The sequence below is a fragment of the Misgurnus anguillicaudatus genome, chromosome 25 (assembly GCF_027580225.2).
Source record: "Misgurnus anguillicaudatus chromosome 25, ASM2758022v2, whole genome shotgun sequence".
NCBI classification, from domain to species: domain Eukaryota; kingdom Metazoa; phylum Chordata; class Actinopteri; order Cypriniformes; family Cobitidae; genus Misgurnus; species Misgurnus anguillicaudatus.
In genome coordinates, this window is record NC_073361.2 from 27,039,378 (window position 1) to 27,062,884 (window position 23,507).

Here is a 23,507-nt window from a genome sequence, read left to right on the forward strand (position 1 = left end):
ATGTATGCTAACACTAAGTCTTACATTCAGTTTGTTAATAATATGCATCCATATATTTAACCAATAAATACTAAATAAACTATATTAAAAATAAACTAGTTACCTGAGATTAACTTTAAATAGTAAAATGTGTTTTATTAGATGCAGTGTTTAAAAATATAAACATGCTTCATTGTATTGAAATAATACATAAACACAAGATTTATTCTGCAACCTTTCAATGTTTGTAAAATAAAGTTGCTTATAAATTTATTTTTTATATTCCATGCTCACATTCAACATTTTGGAAAAACAGAATAATGTCAAAAGCTGATGTTTTTGCATTGCGCTAAATTTTCCACACTGACCCTGATTTATTACACTGCTCTAGCGCTCTTGTTTAGTCACTTCCTCCACTGCACGATTCCACTGCGCATGCGCGGTACTAGTGGACACACCGCCAAGGGAACGACCCAACGGTCTCACTCACATAACGTTACAGATCAAAACAAACGTGACAAGAGTACACTTTGGGAAACGCTTGCTTACTTTTTACTTACAATCTTTATTTGCCTAAACTGTTTCAGCGCTAAGTGGACGCCCGGGAATAGAAAAAAGAAACCAGACCAAACCGAAACTAGTTAACCAGCCAGAGACTAACCACTAAGGTAAGTTATTCACTTATTTGTATGCCAGCGATACCAAATCATAGCGGTATAACGTTAATGTAACAGTTTGGCCGCAGTTGACACATCTGACACATTTCTGTATCTGCGTCCATAACGTCACTAGCGTATTGCGTCACGGTCAATAATGCAATGGCGATCTGACGTTAAAACAGCGTTATCGAAGTGCGAATCGAAACCGTGATCGTGTTAAGTGTTGCTTTTCTGCAGATGGGTGTGTTGAGCTCTATTAGCTTTAAGGTATAGTGTTTAAAAGGTATAAACAGGGTGTGTGAACAAGATGAGTCAGTCACTGTGTATTTTTGTGTGGGAGGAGCAAGACTATTGAAAACTTAAACTTTATTTCATATTAATCAAGCACGCGTCACATCACGTCATAGATTTTAAATACTTTAAACAGACTGTGATACACTGTCAGATAGGTATTATACCATAGTACTTTCATATAATATTATAGTTACATGGTATTGTGTGTTTACAATGATGTAATCTACAATAAACTGCATATACAGACATAAACAATTATGTTTGGCATGATTAAAGTACATTAGCACAGTAAAACAGTACTGATCACGGTATAATGTAACCAGTTTACTTTTGCATTTATGCATTTTGTAGATGGTTTAATCCAAAGTGACTTGCAGTCAATTCAAAGTAAATTTTATGAGTATGTGTGGTTTCCTGTGTGGGAAACAAACCTATGAACTTTGGGCTTTAAACACAATGCTACAAGTAAAATATTAAACGCCCTCATTTCATTTTAATGTATGAATTGTCTTGAATTGAGCAGGATAGTTTTAACCAAAACAGCATAACCTTACATAAAAGCTATTTTGGTTCCTAAATGCACATATTATACAAAATCCATACTTACAAGGACATAAATGTGTGTTGGCTGTGTGTGAACACAACCACATGTCAATGAAGAATGAAAAATCCATCCTATACTTTTTTTTTTAAATCCTCGTTAAACCAAACCAGTCTCATTAAACATGCTGTTTGGATCCTCTTGTTAATGTGATGTCACACTGATAAAGCCCCGCCCACAGTCACTGACTGACTTGTTAATTTTTAGAAAACATTTTGGACATGGGAATTTTGAGCCAAAACTTTATAGACACATTCTAGGCAAACCTGAGACTTATATTACATCTTGTAAAAATGGAAATAGTATGTGCCCTTTAATAACAGCACAGTTGTTTATATCTATATATTTCAGAACTGGTCTGATTCAATCAAAACGTGTTTTAACAAGTTTGGCCAATCAAACAAATAGGAAGTGTGAGAAACCATAATATTCTTAGCTTGAATGATTTAATCTATGCATACGTGCATTTGAATTTTAACCACACTAATTGTCTACTCTAGCACAAGTGGTTGATAAGAAGAACTTACGGAAATAACAATATGTAAATAGTGTTGGTGGTCATAGCATGCATTATTATAGTGTCTGTTGAAACCGGAGAAGACAGAAACCAAAAAGCTACTGTGAGGAAAATAAGTATTTGAACACTAGGGCTGGGTATCGATTCAGATGTTCCAGATCGATCGGATTTCGATTCATAAGCTATTAAATCGATTCGATTTCGATTCGCAATTAAATAAATTTTCGATTCCAGTTCTCGGGTAGGTTTTTAAACTCGATTCTCGATTCAACTCAATGAATATAGATTTAATACAAATACTATATTAATAAAAAAGAACAGTGAACAGCAGTTTACAAGTGGGTAATTAATAAAAAGGAATGAAAAGCCACAACACGTCTTCCTTTCAAAATCTAAAATGCTTCCATACCTCCGTTCAGTGTTTGTGGAAATAAATATGAAAAAAAATTGATTCTGCTCTTTGAGAATCGATTTTTTAATCGACCATGTTTTAAAAAACGATTAATCGAAAAATCGATTTTTTTGCCCAGCCCTATTGAACACCCTGCTATTTTGCAAGTTCTCCCACTTAGAAATCATGGAGGGGTCTGAAATTGTCATCGTAGGTGCATTTCCACTGTGAGAGACATAATCTAAAAAGAAGCTTGGTGAAAAAAGGTCCACTGTTGGAGTTATCATTAGAAAATGGAAGAAGCTAAACATAACTGTCAATCTCCCTCGGACTGGGGCTCCATGCAAGATCTCACCTCATGGGGTCTCAATGATCCTAAGAAAGGTGAGAAATCAGCCCAGAACTACTCGGGAGGAGCTGGTCAATGACCTGAAAACAGCTGGGACCACCGTTTCCAAGGTTACTCTTGGTAATACACTAATACGTCATGGTTTGAAATCATGCATGGCACGGAAGGTTCCCCTGCTTAAACCAGCACATGTCCAGGTCCGTCTTAAGTTTGCCAATGTCCATTTGGATGATCCAGAGGAGTCACGGGAGAAAGTCATGTGGTCAGATGAGACCAAAATAGAACTTTTTGGTCATAATTCCAGGAAACGTGTTTGGAGGAAGAAGAATGATGAGTACCATCCCAAGAACACCATCACTACTGTGAAGCATGGGGGTGGTAGCATCATGCTTTGGGGGCGTTTTTCTGCACAAGGGACAGGGCGACTGCACTGTTTTAAGGAGAGGATGACCAGGGCCATGTATTGCAAGATTTTGGGGAACAACCTCCTTCCCTCAGGTAGAGCATTCAAGATGGGTTGAGGCTGGGTCTTCCAACATGACAATGACCCGAACCACACAGCCAGGATAACCAAGGAGTGGCTCTGTAAGAATCATATCAAGGTTCTGCCGTGGCCTAGTCAGTCTCCAGACCTAAACCCAATAGAGAATCTTTGGAGGAGCTCAGGCCAGAAACCTGACTGATCTAGAGAAGATCTGTGTGGAGGAGTGGGACAAAATCCCTCCTGCAGTGTGTGCAAACCAGGTGAAAAACTACAGGAAATGTTTGACCTCTGTAATTGCAACAAAGGCTACTGTACCAAATATTAACATTGATTTTCTCAGGTGTTCAAATACTTATTTGCACTCATACATTGTGATTTTTTTTTTAGATTATGTCTCTCACAGTGGACATGCACCTACGATGACAATTTCAGAGGGGCCATGATTTCTAAGTGGGAGAACTTGCAAAATAGCAGGGTGTTCAAATACTTATTTTCCTCACTGTATTTCAGTGTTAGCCAGTTTAATAGCTTTGACAAACTTTTGTATCACAAAACCACTTTTCATAATACTTTCCACGTAATGTTTCCATTTAAACAGTCCAATGGCGACAGCAACGCCGTGTGTGTCCAAGGTGGAGCTGACGGTCTCCTGTGAAAATCTGTTGGACATGGATATCGGGTCCAAGTCTGACCCTCTGTGTGTCCTTCTCATGAATACTTCTGAAAACCAGTGGTTCGAGGTGAGTTCCCTTGACCTGCTGTGCAAACGAAATAGCTCAAATGTCTATGTGAGAGAATTGTGAAGTTTTATTTGTTTTTTCAAGGTTGGTCGCACAGAGAGGGTTAAGAATTGCCTGAACCCAAAATTTGCCAAGAAGTTTCTCGTCGATTACTACTTTGAGATCGTTCAGAAGCTGAGATTCGGCGTTTATGATATTGACAATAAAACCATTGATTTATCCGATGATGATTTTCTGGGAGAGTTGGAATGCACTCTGGGTCAGGTAAGACAATGAGATCTAGATTTGAAGATATAGTTTGAAATTTAAACTTGTTTTTACTTGTATAATGTTATTTATTGCTGTTTATTTGATATATCTCCACAGATTGTTTCTAGCAGCAAGCTGGTGAGACCTTTGGTTCTGAAGAACAAAAAACCTGCGGGAAAGGGAACTATTACGGTAAATGTCTATATAAGAATACACATGAAATGATCCCATAAACTGATTTGATGAGTGTAAGTAACTTTATTGAGGCAAACAGGTGTTAAAAACAGGAATTTTGGGCAGGAAATATATAACTGCCCTTTTGAATTTTGCAAGTTTGCATGTGTAATACATTCTCATTCTCAAAAGAATTTATTTGGATAGAAATTTCTGTAGTGCAGGATTCATGAAAATCAATATTATTTAAAGCTGCAATCTGCAACTTTTATATTATATATTATAGACGGTTTCAGTAGCAACAACAATAATCAAATGACTTTTATGGCCCAAACTAATCTTCTGGTCGACTTTCGGCAAAGAATCAATAACAACAGAGTTCCTCTAGAATAGATAACCAGTAAATGACCTTAGTTCATATCATAGCTAATGCTTTTTGGTTACGTCATGGTGTCACGTCCCGTAAACGCAACCCCAGTGCGAACTTTGGAACAGTCCATTTCTGACAAAATGATAGAGGTGTTAGGGAAAGTACATGTATTGCAGAATATAGTTTCTACAGAGTCAGAAGTCGAGGCAGATTGCCATGGCAGCGCAACATCATAACCATAGAAACAATGCAGATAAACCGGGGCACTGCATATGCACCAAAATCGGATATGGACTGATAGTGTGAACAAGGTATAAAAGACGTTTACTAACTTTGATTTCCTGAGGGCTTTCAAACACACTTAGGGTCCTATTTTAACTATCTAAGCGCATTGTCTAAAGCGCACGGTCTAAACGGGCGTGTCCAAATCCACTTTTGCTAATTTAAAAAATGGTTTAAATGGTTTCTCGCTCTGGAAAAATGGTTTATGTGCCAAGAGCACAGCCTAAAAGGGTTATTCCTATTCCCCTAATGAGTAAAGGGTGTGTTTTGGGCGTAACGTGCACTAAACCATTGAGAGTATCAGCTCTAAACCCCTTTAAAAGCAAGTTGCGCAATGCCTATCCCTATTTAGAAATCAGCATTTGTAAATTGAAAAACTAAGCGGAGGAAGAAGACCACCAGTTTTAAGATTAATGTTAAATAATTGTATTGTTTTTTTGTTCATATTGAAATTGTTATTTTTTTTAATTAAAACCTTTAAAAGCCGTTTTCTTCCAGTCATAGAAGTAAAAATAGTAGGCTTTTAATTGCTGTAAATGTATTGATATCCTACATAATCATTGTAATCTCATAAAATAATTAATAAAATATGCAAGAAAAGATTTGTACTATAAAAATACTGTATTTGTAACAAACAAGAGATAAAGAATTTACAAACGTGCGGAGAGCCGAAGCGTTTCAGCACTCCGACAGCGCCATGTTTTTTTTAAAAAGCATTACTTAAAAATGTTTCTTATATCATCATATCCACAGGTACAAAGTCATCATATACAATAAATCCGTGTGGTAGCATTTAAAAAACATAAAAAAATAGATGCATTTGTTTAAAGCAAAGCATTTATTTACTTACCTGGCTACAGGTGAAGCAGCTTACGCCTTCTAACATCTCATAATCAGTCCTCATTTATGTCCAAGAGACTCAATAATAATCTTTTACATTTTTATCCTTTAATTTTTCATATTTAAAAGCGTTTTTGTGCTGCGGCGCATCCAAATGTGTGATAAGCAAACGCTCGTTGTTGTCCCGTTTATAGGCACATAATACTAACGCGCTCTTTAAATAACAAAAAAAATATTGCGGCATTGACTTTAGACTAGGTTTTAGTTTGTCAATGGCGTAGTCTATTTTAGCTGCCTCAAAATAGCAACGCACCAACGATGCTCTGGAACACACCTCGTTTTCAGACCAGAACGCCCGTGGGCGCAAAATTGGGCGCAAATGCATTTGCTATTTCAACAACGTGGCGCTAAACGTGAAAATGATCATTGCGCCGAGTTGAAACTAGCAAAAGACCCTTGCGTCGTGCATTGCACTGCATTACGCCAAGTGTATGATAGAGCCCAAAGATTGTCAGCCAGTTTATTGTGATTTGTTTCAGATCACGGCAGAAGAAATCAAGGACAACAGAGTTGTGAATTTTGAGGCTGAGGCCAGGAAATTGGACAAAAAGGTAAAACTGTGTGGTCACAGGTCAGAATTAGCAAGTTTGTTGTATTTCGCATCCAATCTGTAAACATGTGCTTTGTTACAGGATTTCTTTGGAAAATCAGACCCCTACTTGGAATTTTACAGACAAACGGAAACAGGCTGGCAGCTTGCTCACAGAACAGAGGTCAGGCTCTGCCTTAAACCAACATGAATGTTTGTTACTGTTTGTTGTTTACATGGTTATCTTTTGTATATCAGGTGGTGAAAAACAACTTAAACCCTTGCTGGAGACCATTCAAAATCTCTCTCCAGTCTCTCTGTGGCGGTAACATGGAGAAACCAATCAAGGTAAAGTACATTTGTAGGATTTCAGGATGTAATGTAAATAGACGCCCTGTTTCTAACGCAAGTTTTGCATTAAATGCTGGCCGCTTGGATTAACAATGACTAATTGTTCTGGCTCGCCTGTAGAAGCTGTAAAATTCTTGACTTGCTTTTGGGTTGTGAGACAGATTTTTGTGGTTTACAATCGGCACTCATGACTTTGTGATTTTTCTGCTAAAGCATCTTCACTGTCGGGAAAAAAGCAGGTATTTTCATCAGACTGTGTGTTTCATCTGTTAACTTGTGTGTTAGTGAATAGCTGGTGGTGTGTCCTTCACAGTTCAGTAGAAGGGAGCTATTCTGTCAAACTCTTGTCTTCTGAATGAGGTCATTATTAACCACACATGTTAACTCTTTAACTGCTAGGATCATTCTCAGAAAAACAATGCCATTTTTGCTTGATTAAAAAAAAAAAGAAAATATATCAAATCATTTTTCGGGAACATTTTTGCCACCTTAGGCCAAAGTGCCAAGGCTGTGACCACTATGCCCTCTCCCAAATATGAATAAGAGCGGTTTAAAGTATATTGCCACATTGCATTATTATTACACCCAATTGTAATTCTTATCAATTTAAATATAATCTGTATTATTTTTAATAAAACGTAAAATTTATTACATTCTTTATATGCACATTTGGCTGCATTGTAATGAGGAAAAAAGAGGACATTTTTATATAGCGATTTATTTTTACAATGTTGCGTTGTTTTAAAGCTACCAAGGAGGATTAAGGCCAAGCTAAAATAAAAAAAAAAACATCTCGAGATTAAAGTCATTGAAATGCGAGAATAAAGTCGTTATTTAACGAGAAAAATTTCAGAATAAATATAATTCCGAGAACAAAGTCGTTATTTAACGAGAATTAAGTCGTTATTTAATGAATATAAAGTTGTTATTTAACAAGAATAAAGTCGTTATTATTAATGAGAATAAAGTCGTTATTTAACAAGAATAAACCCGATATTCTTGTTAAATAACGACTTTTTTCTCGTTAAATGATTGCTTTATTCTCGCATTTTAGTTACTTTAGTCTTGAGATGGTTTTGTTTTAGCTTGGCCCTTATCCTCCTTGGTATAAAGCAGATTTACATTAAACACGAAAAAAAACAGAAACTGGGAAAATTATTAAATTTATAGTATATAAGTAAGCAATAAGGTACGAGAGGCTGTGCTGTATCGTGAATAAGTAACGGCTGATGGGCGTTGTTAGGCACGACGCGAAGCGGAGTACCTTATTGCTTTTATAAAACGGTTACCACACAATATTAAAGTAAAAAAAATATTAGTGCAACTTTCATGAGGTTAAATCAATAAAAGCATTCCTTCCGCCAGAAAAAATAGTCACTGACTGCGAACAACAACATGAAAGCTCAAATAAAAACAACAAACTGTTCTCAGACTTTGTCTCTTTATTTTTTTATGTGTTGCTAAGGGTGTTGCTAAGGGCGCAGTGATATTAAATAGAACCGTTGGGTGAAGCGGTCATAGCAGTGTTTTATCGTGAATAAAGCACACCTATTGACCAATCAGAATCAAGGATTGGAACTAACCGTTTTATTCACCTTATTCCGCCACGGCCCTTTTTAATTCTTCGCTCTTCCGCATTTTGTCAACCGACTTCCGCTGCTAATATGGCACAGTGCATTCGGTGGTTAGTTTGGTGGTTAGAAGATTGCTTGTAGTTCACTATAACTTTAGCGAAATGACAAATATCGCTACTGCTGTAAATGTTTTAAATTAGGAGGACGGTTAAAACTTCATATGACGCTCGGATAGTCTTATATTGTCCCATCAATCGTCTCGTCGTTAGACGATATGAAGCGGCCGCGGCAAGTAACCTGGCATATTTAATTACCTCGTCCTGTCAGGAGTTGATGGAGCAGCATTGAAAATTATTAAAAGTATGTCTACCAATATTTACACAGTGATGTCGTCTTTTTTAAAGCAAATGTGCACCTTAGCCAGTCCAATAACTATTTCGTTTTTATGTGGTACCATGATAGAATTCATTTGCAAACTTGCCAACACTTATTCCTTCAAATCAGGAGACTTAAATCCTTTTAAGTGGAATCTACAAAGCTTACATATGGTTTAAGAAATTCCTTACAGATAATATCTGATCACACTGTAAAGGTTTATATAACTGCATGACAGGTAACAGCTGATCACATAGTAAAGGTTTAATATAACTGCATGACAGGTAACAGCTGATCACATAGTAAATGTTTAATATAACTGCATGACAGGTAACAGCTGATCACATAGTAAAGGTTTAATATAACTGCACAACATCTGATCACATTGTAAAGGTTTAATATAATTGCACAACATCTGATCACACTGTAAATGTTTAATATCACTGCATGACATCTGATCACATATGAAGGTTTAATGTAACTTTACAACAGGTAAAGCAAGACCACGCTGCAATAAATTAAGACACAGCTTTATCGGAGTCATCAGGAGCTGATCCCAAGTGTTTATCTGGAAGCTGTTGGTGTATGTACTGGTAAAGTGCTTGGTGACTGTGTAATGGATGCAATATCAACCCTCTGTAAAGCTGACACAAAGATGGTTGTTTCTCAGTAGAGATTTGTACATTTGTGCCAGCTCAACACATTGAAGCAGTTTCTCGGACAGGGTTTACAGGACTAGGATTTAATTATTTTAAATATTTTTTTAAAATTATTGTAGCTCAAATATGCATTTTAGCCTGGGACCAGGATAAGCCCTGTCTGAGAAACCGCACCATTGTTTTCCCATATCAGATGTAGGTTGCTTCAGGTTGAGTTGTGATTTTAAAGTGTAGTTGTGGTCAGAGACGGATGGATCCTCCCATTGTGTTTCTGCATCACAGTTTAGGAACATGTTGATTGTATCATCCTCACAGTTGTCCACTGCATCACTACACATCAATGCATCTGTGAAAACACTATAACCATAAACATTTTTATGTTAGTATTTAAAATAAACTTGTATCATGAGAATTAATATATAAATGGCACCCATACTTAAACAGAACAGTGTGTAAGAGAGAGATGCATTAAAAAGAGACAGTAACATTATGCACACAACCTTTAACTTCAGTGCTAAATAATACGTTGTTTAATAGGTCATTATCAATATCTGAATGAGAAATGAACTGACATTCTAGCATCTGAATTCTCAGTAACTTGAAGGAATCACGTGGGCTACTGTAAGAATGCAATGTACTATAATATCTCGTTGTACTATCGTAAATATAAAAATATAGGTGGACAATTAAAACCATTCAAATAGTTGCATTTTATAAACTAACGTTACTGATCTTAATTTTATTTGTAGAACGGACTTCACAAATCTAACTTTAGGCGAACGAGCACAAAGTTAGCTTACCTGAAACTGGCCACCTTTTCAACACCCGGCGTGGTTTAAAGTTACCGGAACATCGTAGTCGAACCATTACTTGGGATAAGGGTGTTCCTCAGTTGGCTTAAAATTGGTAAGAAAGAAACATAAAGGCGCTCGAGTGAGCTTTTTAAGCTTAACACGTAGCCTTCAGTCACTGCCTCAGCTGCTCATCGTCTATGTATGCGGCCGGAAGAGCGTTGACAAAATGAGCGCAATGGCGCCGCCCTTGTTGTCGTGAAAAATAAGGTGAATAAAATAGAATATATAGTTTTATTGCATATTTTAATTTTATTGTCCTCATAAAAAGATTATAATATAATAAAATTGTATATACATATTCTTTGAAGATTCAGTCAAGAAATAAGAAGTAAAAAATTAAAGATATTTAAACATTATTAAATTAAACAGAGTAAATGTTGATAAATATGTTTTTGGCCATAGACACTAAACAGTGTGACTGTTCATTGTTTTGGTAATTTTATAGGGCACATGTGGCATTGAGTAGACCTGAGAAAGAACCACTGTCATAGTAAAGTGTCATTGAATGTTTCATTTCTAAGAAACCAGGTCTTTCAAATTAACAGTATCAGTGGATGCGGGCAAATTTTCATCCATCCATTTGTTCTGATTTCTGATATTCTGTCTAGTGGTGTCTTGCTTGTTTTTTAATGAAGAGACCAATGGATCAAAGATCAATAGTGATCTAAGGTTCTTCATTTTGTTAGCTGTTTTGCATGCAGAATTTGCATCTTTTTCTCTCTTTCTCTTCTCTCTCTCTTCCTCTCTCTATCTCTCACACGTGCTCTGTTTTCGAACCCTTTTCAGGTTGAATGTTACGATTATGACAACGATGGATCTCATGATTTAATAGGAATTTTTGAGACCAATATGAAACGGCTGCAGGAGGCTTCCCGCACTGCTCCGGTATGTTTCCACAGGACATGTTTGATATCAGCTCAATAGAGCGGATTGATGTTCGTCTGAGCTGTTGATTTGTGTCCCGCAGGCCGAATTTGACTGTATAAACAGTAAGAAAAAGCAGAAGAAGAAAAGTTATAAGAACTCGGGAGTCATCAGTGTGAAACTTTGCCAGGTATATCTCCTTTACGGGTCTGTGCAAAAGTCTTAGGCCACCATGCCAGCATTCGATTTGTTGTTTTTGCAACAGTCTCAGTCTCTTTATTAGAGTAGTACAACCAGAAATATGGGAAATTTGTATGGAGTATTAAAAAACAGAATAAACAGGGTTCCCATGGGTCATGGAATTTCTGGAATATCATGGAATTTTTATTTATATAGTACCTTTCCAAAGCTCAAGGTCGCATTACATAGCAAAAGGTCTATCCTAGTCATGGAATATCAGGGATTCTGTTTTTTGCTTTTTTTGCTGGGTTGGCAGTGGTTCAGTAGTTCATGTAGGTTGTCTACCAATTGGAAAGTTGGTGGTTCAATACCTGGCTCCACCTGACCAAGTGTCTAGGTGTCCTTGAGCAAGACACCTAACCCCAGCTGCTTCCGACGAGCTGGACGGGGCCTTGCATGGCTGACACCACCGTCTGTGTATGAATGTGTGAGTGAATGGGTGAATATGAGGCAATATGTAAAGCGCTTTGGATGGCCATTGGTCTATGAAAGCGCTATATAAATGCAGTCCATTTACTATTACCACTTAAATTTTAGTTTGCATTTATCAACATTTTATATTTTTTTGTCCTAGTTATGGAATATCAGGGATTTTGTTTGTTGCTTTAAATCAAAATGTAATCAGCTTGTTATAGGGTTCCCATGGGTCCTTGAAATCCTTGAGAGTTTGTAAATCTGGTGTAAATAATTTAAGGGCCTGGGAAGTTTTTGAAAATATGCATACATAGATACAGGTCATTGAAAGAGCTTGAATCTATTTTATGCAAGAAGTTTTCTGGAAAAAAAATCCATATTATTCCCTGTGTAGTGTAGGATAATATCGTAAAAATTCTAGACTTTTTATGCACACGTGCTAAACTGTTCGCTTTAAATGCTTATATGTTCTGTATGCGAATGTTGATTCATACCAAAATGGTTTTTTGCATAGTTGTGTTTGACACATGAAAATGTCTTGGGTTATGTATGTAACCGTTGTCCGCTGAGAAGGGAACGAGACGCTGCGTCTCTCTTGCCATACTTCCTGCGTCCCTGTAATGCCGTCTTTGGCAATATTTCAGATTGCGATATCATTTCTGGCTCCCACTTCACCCTGTCTTTGTCGTTAAGCCTCATCATTGATTAAATTTGATATACACATTCAGACGCACTTACCCCTGGAGGCGTCCCCAAAGTGTCACCGCGGTGACGCAGCGCGAGTTCCCTCGAAAGGGAACTGTAACAATGTATCTTTTAAGGTAACACAATGTAACCTTGCTTTCATTTGAAATGTGTCCCCACATTTAGTCGTTGAATTTGAGGGTATTAGACCTGGAAAGTCCTTGAAAGGTCCTTGAATTTGAAGTTAAATAAGGTGTGGGAACCCTGTTGTTAAGTTGTGACATAAGGAATGCCGTTTCCGGGCTCAAGCCTTCACGGATTTCAAGTGAGACTATCTAAAGATCTATCTACAATCTAAACAGCTGTTTATTTATTTCACGCATTTAAGCTACATTTTTATAAACTCACAGTGTACACCATTATCAGGCTCATAGCATCTCAGGCATGAACATTTTGCTTTTTAGTCCGTGAAAGTTAGGGAAAAGTCAGGGAATTTGACGTGTGGCTAAGAGTGGGAACCCTGAATGAAGTTATAAGCTAAAGTGTCAAGTATTTAGTGCAGAATTTAATACTTAAATTAAATGAAATCCTTAATTTCTAATCCAATGACTTCAGTCTCCTCGGAAGAGTTCAAGATGTGTTTAGTGCCAAGAGATGTCAAACTAAATACTCACTTTAGCCTGAAGCCAATTTTGTGTTTTTAATTTTGTGTACATATGAATGGATATTAAAACAAAGCTGGTGGTGGCCTAAGTCTTTTGCACAATACTATAATTCTTAATAAAAAAAGTTACAGCATACAGAGCCTGGTTAAGTTAGATAGTGGATGCGATGTAGGTCAATATGTATTGGATTTAAATAATAGGCACCAAAGTTGTGCAACTTTCAATGTATTTGAATGGTTATATTTGTTTATACAGATCGTCAGAGAATACACCTTCCTGGACTACATCATGGGTGGTTGTCAAATAAATTTCATTGTAAGTTCTGCGTTCAACTGTTAAGACACAACATAACATACACAGTTTTACAGAGTCCCACAATGTTGTATGACCTTGCTGACTCTTCTCATGTCTCTTACAGGTTGGTGTGGACTTCACGGGGTCAAATGGTGATCCCAGGTCACCTGACTCTTTGCATTACATCAGTCCTCAAGGTGTGAATGAGTATCTTGCAGCCATCTGGTCAGTTGGCCTTGTGGTCCAAGACTATGACAGGTAGGAGTATGTATTTTTTGTATTAAAATTGTCTAAATAATGGTCACAAGCTGTCACTGAGGCAGTACCCTGTCCTAATATGTACCATTTAGGTAGGAATATGTATACATTTGGTTCCAATATGTACCTTTTGTAGAGGTAGTAGTATGCATGGTTTGGTATCAATATATAGTACTAATATAAACTCTTTAGGTGCAAATGTGTACTTTTTAAAGGGTACCACCCCGGTGACAGCTAGGGACCATTTTTTGACAATGGTTTTGAAAGTGTAAATGCCTCATAACTTTTTTTTTTTAACCATTGCAGTGACAAAATGTTTCCTGCTTTTGGGTTTGGTGCCCAGATTCCACCCAACTGGCAGGTAAATAAAATTACTTTGCTTGTATGTGTGCCATTACAGAGACAAAAAAAATCATTTGTATCATCTTTTTAGGTGTCCCATGAGTTTCCTCTCAATTTCAATCCTTCAAATCCATACTGTACAGGTATGTTACACTAACAGTATCAATTTACCAGTCTACTGCACTCTTGAAGTGAGGTGTATGACAGGAAGTGATGCGTATGAACCGGAAGTTGTAATTCTTTTACAGGTATAGAGGGTGTGGTGCAGGCCTATAGGACTTGTCTTCCTCAGGTCAAACTTTACGGCCCTACAAATTTCGCCCCCATCATCACACACGTCGCTCGGTTTGCACAACAAGCTTTACAGGACAACAAAGCATCGGTAAGGAGAAGTCTCTCGAAAATGATATATCTGATTCACTGTCCACTGACTCTGCTTTTTATGTGTTCTAGCAATACTATGTTCTGTTGATCATCACGGATGGGGTGATCACGGATATGGATCAGACCCGTTCGGCCATAGTCGCGGCTTCACGCTTACCCATGTCTATAATCATTGTTGGCGTGGGGAAGGCTGACTTCACCGACATGGAGATTCTGGACGGAGACGACGGGCGGCTGAAGTCTATCACGGGAGAGCCAGCCATACGTGACATAGTGCAGTTTGTGCCCTTCAGAAAGTTTCAGAACGTGAGTGAACGATTGAAACACTTTACAATAAGGTTGTATTTGTTAAAAATTAGCTAAAGGGATACTCCAGCCAAATATCAAAATTACCCCTTAATTTATTCACCCTCAAGCCATCCGGGATGCATATGTCAATCTTCTTTCAGAGAAACACATTTGTAGTTATTATAGGAAATAAATAAGCTTATAACGTTAGAAAACAGGGATCAGGAAACAACTTCTGACTTTGAAGCCCAAAAAAGTGCACTTATCCTTCATAGATGTAATTCACACGGCTCTTAATAAAGGTTTTTTGCGGGTAATCGATGCGATTTGTACGAAAAATATCCATATTTTAAACTGTATAAACTATAATAACTAGCTTCCGGTTATGACGCCATCTTGGACTCGAGCGATTCGCTAATGCTTACTAATACAACCTTTTTGTAAAGTGTTACTAACATTTTGCTGCTTTTTATAAATGCATGTTTGAATCTGAGCTTGTTTTTCTTGTGGCTCTGGCTTTCTTCATTGGGGTTTATTGCTTTTATTTTAAATAGTTTTAAAAATTTGAATCTGGTATTATCGGTAACACGTTACAATAAGGTTGTATTTGTTAAAGGGACACTGCACTTTTTTTTGAGAGTGTTGTCATTTTCCAGCTCCCCTGGAGTTAAATATTAGATTTTTGCCGTTTTGGAGTCCATTCGTCTGATCTCCGGGTCTGGCACTAGCACTTTTAGCATAGCTTAGCACCACAATCGATTGAATCTGATTGGAACATTGGCATCGCGCTCAAAGGTAACCGAACAGTTTCGATATTTTTCCTCTTTAAAACTTGACTCTTCTGTGGTTGCATTGTGTGCTAGGACAGAGACGAAGGGTTGGAGGTTGTGATTTTCTGGGCAGATATGGCTATGAACTATGCTCACATTCTGGCGTGGTAATCGGGGACTTTGCTGCTGTGGCATGGCTGCAGGAGGCGCAATGATATTACGCAGCAGCTGAAAATAGTCCCCTTGGTAACATTCAATAGCAGTGGATTATTGTTGGGCAATGCGGAATATCATTGCACCTCTTGCAGCCATGTTACGGCAGCAAAGTCCTTGATTTTTTACGCCAGAATGAGTGTATAGTTCCTAGTCATATCGGTCTAGATAATCGCAACTTTCAATTTTTCGTCTGTCTTAGTACACGATGTAACTACAGAAGAGTCAAGTTTTAAATAGGAAAAATATTAAAACTCTTTGGTCATTTTATAGCGCGATGCTAATGGTCTAAGTAGATTCAATGGATTATGCTAAGCTTTGCTAAAAGTCGTAGCGCCAGACCCGGAGATCAGATGAATGGATTCCAAAACGGTAAAAATCAAATGTTTAACTCTAGGGGAGCTGGAAAATGAGTATATTTTCAGGGAAGTGCACTGTCTCACATTAGTAGATGCATTAGCTAACAATAACTAACAATGAGCAATATAGTTTTTCAGCATGTTATTCAATTGTTCATAACTAATGTTAACAACTTTTTCACTTTTATAAATGTATTAGTAAATGCTAAAATTAAAATGAACTAAGATTAATTAATGTATTGCTAAGTGTTAATAAGTGAAGAGTTTGGTTCCAAAACGCAATAAACGCCATTTTTGAAAAAAATGAGTTACTGCCAAAATCAGTATTATATCAGGACAGTAGTTAAAAGTAAATTCTTAATTTTACGCAAAATCCAATATCCGCCGTGTTATTCTGTCATCTTTTCTCCCTTTTTTCCCAAAATGCGACAAACGCCACTCCCACTTTTTTACAGAACGCAATAACTCCATTTCTGATATTACAGCCCACCGTTCACGCAATGTAAACAAACATGGCGGGGCGCTGAGTACATGGAGTCCTGGTTTTCCTCATCTACTTTGTACTACGTGATCAACAAACAAAACAAAATAATACTTTAATTGCATCGCTAAACCTGTGATGGTTTTCTGTGATGGGAAAGAAACGTAAGCCATCAGCATCTAACAATTTCCCTGAGAGGCACTCGGGAGACGGGTGCTTGTTCTCCCGACAGCATCAAGCTTCTCATGCTAACACATTGACCCCAGAGGATCTTATGAAAAACTGTACATAATTTTACTCAAAGTCAACGAAAATCGAGCAGGACCAAAAACATTTTACAGTCGATCGCTGTGAAAGACGTTAAGCGAAGACGTCAAGTAACCGCAATGACAGTGATCTTAATATGACAAAGTAAGTGTTTTGATTAATAACATTAATGTTTATATTTTTAATTAGTGTGTACAACTGTTCAACTAAATGAATATAACATGGCAAAGATGAATGCACATTTATATAGGCTATTGATTCAATAGATTTATAGCATTTTGAATAAAAACTTGTCATGGATTTATTGCATTTTGTGGAAAAAATAATCAGTTTTTATAATAAATCTTTGAAAATCAACTTATGGATTTGAATTTTTTATGTTTTTATAACCTAAAGATGCTGTGTGAAAGTTTGTAACAGAAAATAGTTGTTTTCATCTTGTCACTTTCTTGGTATAGAAAACACGTTTTTACCAAAATTTGTCAAAATGGATTTATTGCGTTTTGGAACCAAACTCTTCAAGTATTGCTAAGTGTTAGTTCATGTAAGCTAATGCATTCTCTAATGTTAACAAATACAACCTTTTTGTTTATGCCAGTAGATACTGAGCACATTTGGCTTGTTTTTATGGGGCGTTTTTAGCCTCAGACGATGGACATGCTTTAGCATGTAGCTTCTCATCTGTCCCTTTGTGTCCATTTCATTTCAGGCCCCCAGGGAAGCGCTTGCCCAGTGTGTACTGGCAGAATTACCACAACAAGTCGCATCCTACTTCAAATATAGAAACCTGTCACCTCCTCACGAGCCAAATAATTCATAGACATGTAGGCTTCAAACATGCTTCTTTTTTATCTGCACCTGTCTGCATGTCTCATGTATTTATAATACGGAACGCAAACACAGCAAAAATATTCAGCTTTTCATTGAAGGCAACAGTGAGCGGGTGTACGCTGGCTTGTATGTAATAGGCATTACAATTACACAGAATAGGGCTTTCGTAAGATCTAATGATTTTCTGAATCACTGCACATTAAAACTTCTGTTGTGCCTGAATATATGTGACCCTGGACAACTTGGGTCGCAGGGGTATAATTGTAGCATTAGGCAACAATACATCGTTTGTGTCAAAATTGAAGATTTTTTTAGTCAATATCATGTTCCATAAAGATATTATGTAAATTTCCTACCGTAAATGTATCAAAAATTGATTAAGCATTAGTAATATGTGTTGCTAAGGACCTAATTTGGGCAACTATGAAGGCGATTTTGATTTTTGCACCCTCAAATTTCAGATTTTCAAATAGTTGTCCTATCCTAGCAAAACATACATCAGTGGACAGCTTATTTATTCAGCTTTTTAATTTCAAAACATTGACCTTTATCAGGCATAGGTAGGCGGCTGCTTGGGGCCCCCTACCAGCGGTCATATTAGGGGGCCCCAACCAACATAATAAATAAATAAGTAAAACCCTTATCTTATCATCATTAACACTTCATATGCATGGTATAAACGCAATTGTATTAATATTCTTAAAATTATGTTGAAAATTTGAAATAGTAGTTAAAATGTCCAGTTCATGTTTATCTGTCACACATACACCCCAATCTTTCACAATGAAATGGACTAGTCCGTAACGTTGCGCGATGCGCAAAAGATACATTTTATCACAGTCTTGGGCATGTGAAAGATTAGTAACAACATTGGCTTTAATGCATTGCTAATTTTCAGATTTAAAGCAACACCAAAGAGTTTTTTTACCTTAAAATAACGTTTCCAAAAAAGTTTCAGTCGTTCATCCACTCGAAACAGGGTGAACGGCACTTTCACATTCGCTTTGCAGCCATCTATCGGCCAAAACCGCGCTAAAGAACTTTCCAACCGTCGGGTCGCGGTCCTGTAGTTCGAGTGAAAACTATAAAAAATTGTTTTACGGCAGACCTATAATCCAATCAGAGCCAGCTTTGCTGCAGTAGGCTAAATTATTTACGACCAGTGTTGGGGGTAACGCATTACAAGTAACTTGAGTTACGTAATAATATTACTTTTCTGAAGTAACGAGTAAAGTAATGCATTACTTTTTAAATGTACACATTAATATTTGAGTTACTTTTTCAAAAAAGTAACTCAGTTACTTTTTTAGTTTAATTAATTTGATTCAAAAAATATGTACTGAATTAAACTAAACGTATGCACTCTCTGTGCCTGTGTGGAAACAGTTCGAGTCAGAAACTGAGATGGCAGGCCAGAGCTAAACATTTTTGTGATGAAATATGCAATTTCTGAATGCAGAACTTTTCAGTCATAAAAAACACCTGCAAGGCCTGAAAGAGATCAAGCTTTAGCCAAGAAAAAGTAACGCAAAAGTAACTAAAAGTAACATAAGCATTACTTTCCATGAAAAGTAACTAAGTAATGCAATTAGTTACTTTTTTTGGGAGTAACTTAATATTGTAATGCATTACTTTTAAAAGTAACTTTCCCCAACACTGTTTACGACAGTGGTAATGGACAATTCCACTTCCAACCTGTAGGCGGAGCAAAGAACAAAAACTCTTTAGTGTTGCTTAAATTTTTTTCTCCCTCATTTACTGTTTGTGGCTGTTTTTGCCCCATTGACTTATTCTCTATTGGTTTGTGCTTTCCATCTTCATTTTGGAGTAAAAAAGATTTTTTATATAACTTTGCAAAAACTTTTATAGATCGGATAGGGGGGCCCCATACATACCTTCGCCTTGGGCCCCCAATTTGCTAAATCCGCAACTGACCCTTATGACTGGTTTTGTGGTCAAGGGTCACATATGGTTAGAGTTGCAGTAATTAAATGAACTTTAACTTGGAAAATTCATGTCTGCATATTCAATAATTATTAGTTTCTATGGCAACACTTAAGGCTGCACGATATTAAGGAAATGCAGCTACAAGAAAAATGCAAATAATGAAATATATTTGAAAACCGTATACACAGCATACAGGATTCAAAGTCTTTAAAGCATCACTCTTGCTTTCTCACCAGTCTCTGCTATCTGCATCAATCTAAGGCTTTGACTATACGTAACTTGTTGAGGTATTAAAGGGATAGTTCACCCCAAATTGAAAGTCATCATTTACTCACTCTCATGTTGTTACAAACCTGTATAAATTTGTTTGTTTTGATGAACAGGAAATAAGATATTTTAAGGATTGTAACCAAAACATTTATAAGCAGGGTTTCCACGGGTCCTTAAAGGTTTGTGAATCTGGGGGCCCTGGGAAGTTTTTGAAAATATACATACATAGATACAGGTCATTGAAAGTGCTTGAATCTATTTTATGCAAGAAGTTTTCTGAAAAAAAATCCATATTATTATTTTAGTGTAGGATAATATCATAAAAATTCTAGACTTTTAAGCACACTTGCTAAACTGTTCGCTTTAAATGCTTATATCTTCTGTATGCGAATGTTGATTCATACCAAAATGCTTTTTTGCATAGTTGTGTTTAACACATGAAAACGTCTCGGGTTACGTATGTAACTGTTGTTCCCTGAGAAGGGAACGAGACGCTGCGTCTCCCTTGCCATACTTCCTGCGTCCCTGTAATGCCGTCTTTGGCAATATTTCAGATAGCGATATAATTCCTGGCTCTTGCATCTCCTTGTCTTTGTCGTTAAGCCTCACCATTGGTTGAATTTGATATACACATTCAGACACACTTCCCCCTGGAAGTGTCCCCAAAGTGTCACCGCAGCGACGCAGCGCGAGTTCCCTCGATAAGGAACTGTAACAATGTATCTTTAAAGGTAACGCAATGTAACATTTAGTCCTTGAATTTGAGGGTATTGGACCTGGAAATTCTTTGAAAGGTGCGGGAACCCTGTATGAGCCTCATTCAGTTCTATAGTATTCTTTATAATACTATGGAAGTGAATGGGGCTCATGATCGGTTTGGTTCAAACATTCCTCAGGATATCTTCTTGTCTTCATCAGAACGGGGAAATGTATACAGGTTTGTGGCAACATGAGAGTGAGTAAATGATGATGATTTTTTGGTGAACTATCCCTTTAAAATCATTCAGTTGCGATTATGGGCATTTGCAATATCTTAACAATTTCGGTAAATCTCATAACACCCATAAATGAATCTATATCTTGTAAGTGGATGCGTAGCTATTTTCTATTTCTTGATTTATTCTTGATTTTATCATTCTGACATGAAAGTTATGCTATTGCTGTATGTACTGTAGCCTCTTCCCTCTTGGGCACCGCTGCAACATTTCTCCACAATATAAAAATTTGATGTCTAACAATGTTTCTCTCTCTCTCTCTCTCTCTCTCTCTTTCTAGTCTCCTAAAGAAGCGTTGGCTCAATGTGTTCTCGCTGAGGTTCCTGGTCAGGTGGTTACTTTCTTTAACATGATGAAGTTTCCTCCTCTAAACTCCAACACTCCTGTGGCAGCTCCAGAGGGGCCGGTAAAAACCTGAGAGCCTGTTTTCCTCAACTCATACTGCACAAAATTCCCAGATAAACAACTGGAAACATCTTGCATCTCTCCTCCCAACCTAAAGCATTATGTAAGGGATAATAAACAGCCAGTCATTATTACAAATAACACCCAGACAGGGTGATAAGGATTATGTAATAAAATAGTTTATTTCGTTATTTTTACTTACTTAGCTTTTTCTATTTGTTATGGATATTGGTTTATACTTGGAAGAAGCGGTGATGACAGTAGTCTAAATGAACGAGAATAATTTAGTTAGATCTAAAGATAATTGGTTCGTTTCACCCACGTAAATGAAATACCAGGAAATGTCTTAGTAAGTGTTGCAGGTCAGATGGGTACACACAGTAGCAGTATGAATGGTAATTATTAAAAATGAATCCAGTGTCATTCCCTTTTAAACGTGTTTACAGCATTAATGTTTTATGCAATAATCATGTCAATATCTAAGTACTCTTCTGTATGTCCAGGGCTCCAGACTTCCCCCAAATGGTGGCTTTTTGCCAGCAAAATTTGAGAGTGTGCCACTGAATTTTACATCCAGTAAATCTGACCTTTTTTTGTGATGTGACACTGAATTTGAAACAGCACATTGTACTTTCTGCATCTGTCATTGAAGTATAAATTTGTAGAAAAATCAATATTTGATTTTTGGTGTGTGCACCTAAATTTTCTGGTTGTGCCCCTAAAATTTTCAGTTGGGGGCCACTGTGCTCCTAGTGAAAAAAGTTAGTCTGGAGCCCTGATGTCATGTTTTTATATCTGTGTATGATTTTTAAACCGTGCCTGATTCACATCAAATTTTGCAAAGATGTATTGCCATGTTTCTTTGACACGTATGGGTCACATTATTTGCAGTTTTTATTTCCTGTACAAAAACCTGTGCTCAGAACATATTTTGGCAGCTGCATACATGCCAAGTTTAACTTTTGACCAGAATGCAATGCACATATTAGATTAGTCTAATAACTTTGTGTATAAAAGCCATACGATATAATCTGTTTATGAGGTTTATATCTACCTGGACTCTGTAGTCCTGTAGTGCCTGAATACATGGTGCGTGTATACAATAAAACGTATATGCACAAATAATCAACTTTTTTTATCAGTATTCTGTTAGATTTTTTCACGCTCAGTTATGCACCTTTAATTCCAACATCACGACCAGCCAATAGAGCATGGTGCAGTGTTTTTGCATGTAATGTGTCAACTCACTACTGTACTAGTTGCTGTTAGATAGTGAGGATTGCATTTTTGTCCCTGTACCATACTCTGCTTTGTGCCAAAATATAAAAATAAATCATGAAATAGCTGAATTTATGTTCATCATGTGTGTTCATCTAATACAACATACACAAAATTTGTATTACAAGTTTAATTTGTAACATAAACATGATGATTAGGACATGTGGCTTGTGTGCATGGTTAAACGATATACATCTATTAGGGTGTACTTACTTTTGTTGCCTATTTTGACATTAATAGTTGTATGTTCAGTTATTTTCAGACAACAGCAAATCTATATTGCTATACAAGCAGCACATTGACTACTCTAAAATATATCAAAATTTTATATAGGATTGTCCCTTGAGAAGATGGGTGATTCTCATGAAATCCAGATTTAGAAGGTCTCCAGCATCAGAATTTTTAAAAAGCCCTTAAAGCCAATTTTTTTGCACATATAAGATTTCTTCTTATGGACTTACTATAACAATTATTTTTAGAGGATTTAAAAAATGTTTCCTATAGAATTATTTACATTTTTAGATTATCATTATCAAAAATGATCATTACCGCAACATGATATTACATTAAATATATGCATTTACAAAGAGAAAATATAAGAACTACTTACCTGGTAGCCATCTTGAGTGTCATAGTCAATTATGTCCTTCCAACAATTTTTTTTGTTAGTTCCTTGAGGGCTTAAACAATGCTTGAAATTGTTGTGGAGGATGAGAAAATTGTTCTTGGACACATTTCTATTCCTTATTATTGTCTCTACATTTACCAACGATCACCAAATACCATGTTTCTATACTGTAAATGTTTATAGTATGACATGCACTGAAGCTTTTTATTTTTTAGATTTTTTAATTATAAATATTTCCATGTCAAAGAACCCAAATCCAGTCATGGACACGTTGCAGTAATGAAAATTTTCCCCTTAAA

General features: G+C 36.7%; 1 protein-coding gene and 1 long non-coding RNA gene across 3 annotated transcripts; one reads left to right on the top strand and one right to left on the bottom strand.

Annotated features, from left to right (window-relative positions):
* Positions 1-413: 413 nt before the first annotated feature.
* Positions 414-22,651, top strand: cpne3 (copine III). Of its 2 annotated transcripts, XM_055182131.2 has the most exons (17): positions 414-647; positions 3,873-4,014; positions 4,099-4,278; positions 4,381-4,455; positions 6,469-6,540; positions 6,622-6,702; positions 6,777-6,866; positions 11,118-11,216; positions 11,299-11,385; positions 13,454-13,513; positions 13,617-13,750; positions 14,057-14,111; positions 14,184-14,235; positions 14,341-14,474; positions 14,546-14,782; positions 17,564-17,678; positions 21,178-21,318. In XM_055182131.2, the coding sequence occupies exons 2-16, from the start codon at positions 3,877-3,879 to the stop codon at positions 17,672-17,674; spliced, it is 1,605 nt and encodes a 534-aa protein (XP_055038106.1). In that variant the 5' UTR covers positions 414-647; positions 3,873-3,876; the 3' UTR covers positions 17,675-17,678; positions 21,178-21,318. The 2 variants fall into 2 exon arrangements, with proteins under 2 accessions (XP_055038106.1, XP_055038105.1); XM_055182130.2 differs by lacking the exon at positions 17,564-17,678 and having other exon boundaries at positions 21,178-22,651.
* Positions 9,114-10,460, bottom strand: LOC141362182 (uncharacterized). The gene is made up of 2 exons (XR_012368187.1): positions 10,278-10,460; positions 9,114-9,823 (listed from the first exon to the last, which is right to left on the bottom strand). It is a non-coding gene; the product is annotated as an uncharacterized lncRNA (long non-coding RNA).
* Positions 22,652-23,507: the final 856 nt, after the last annotated feature.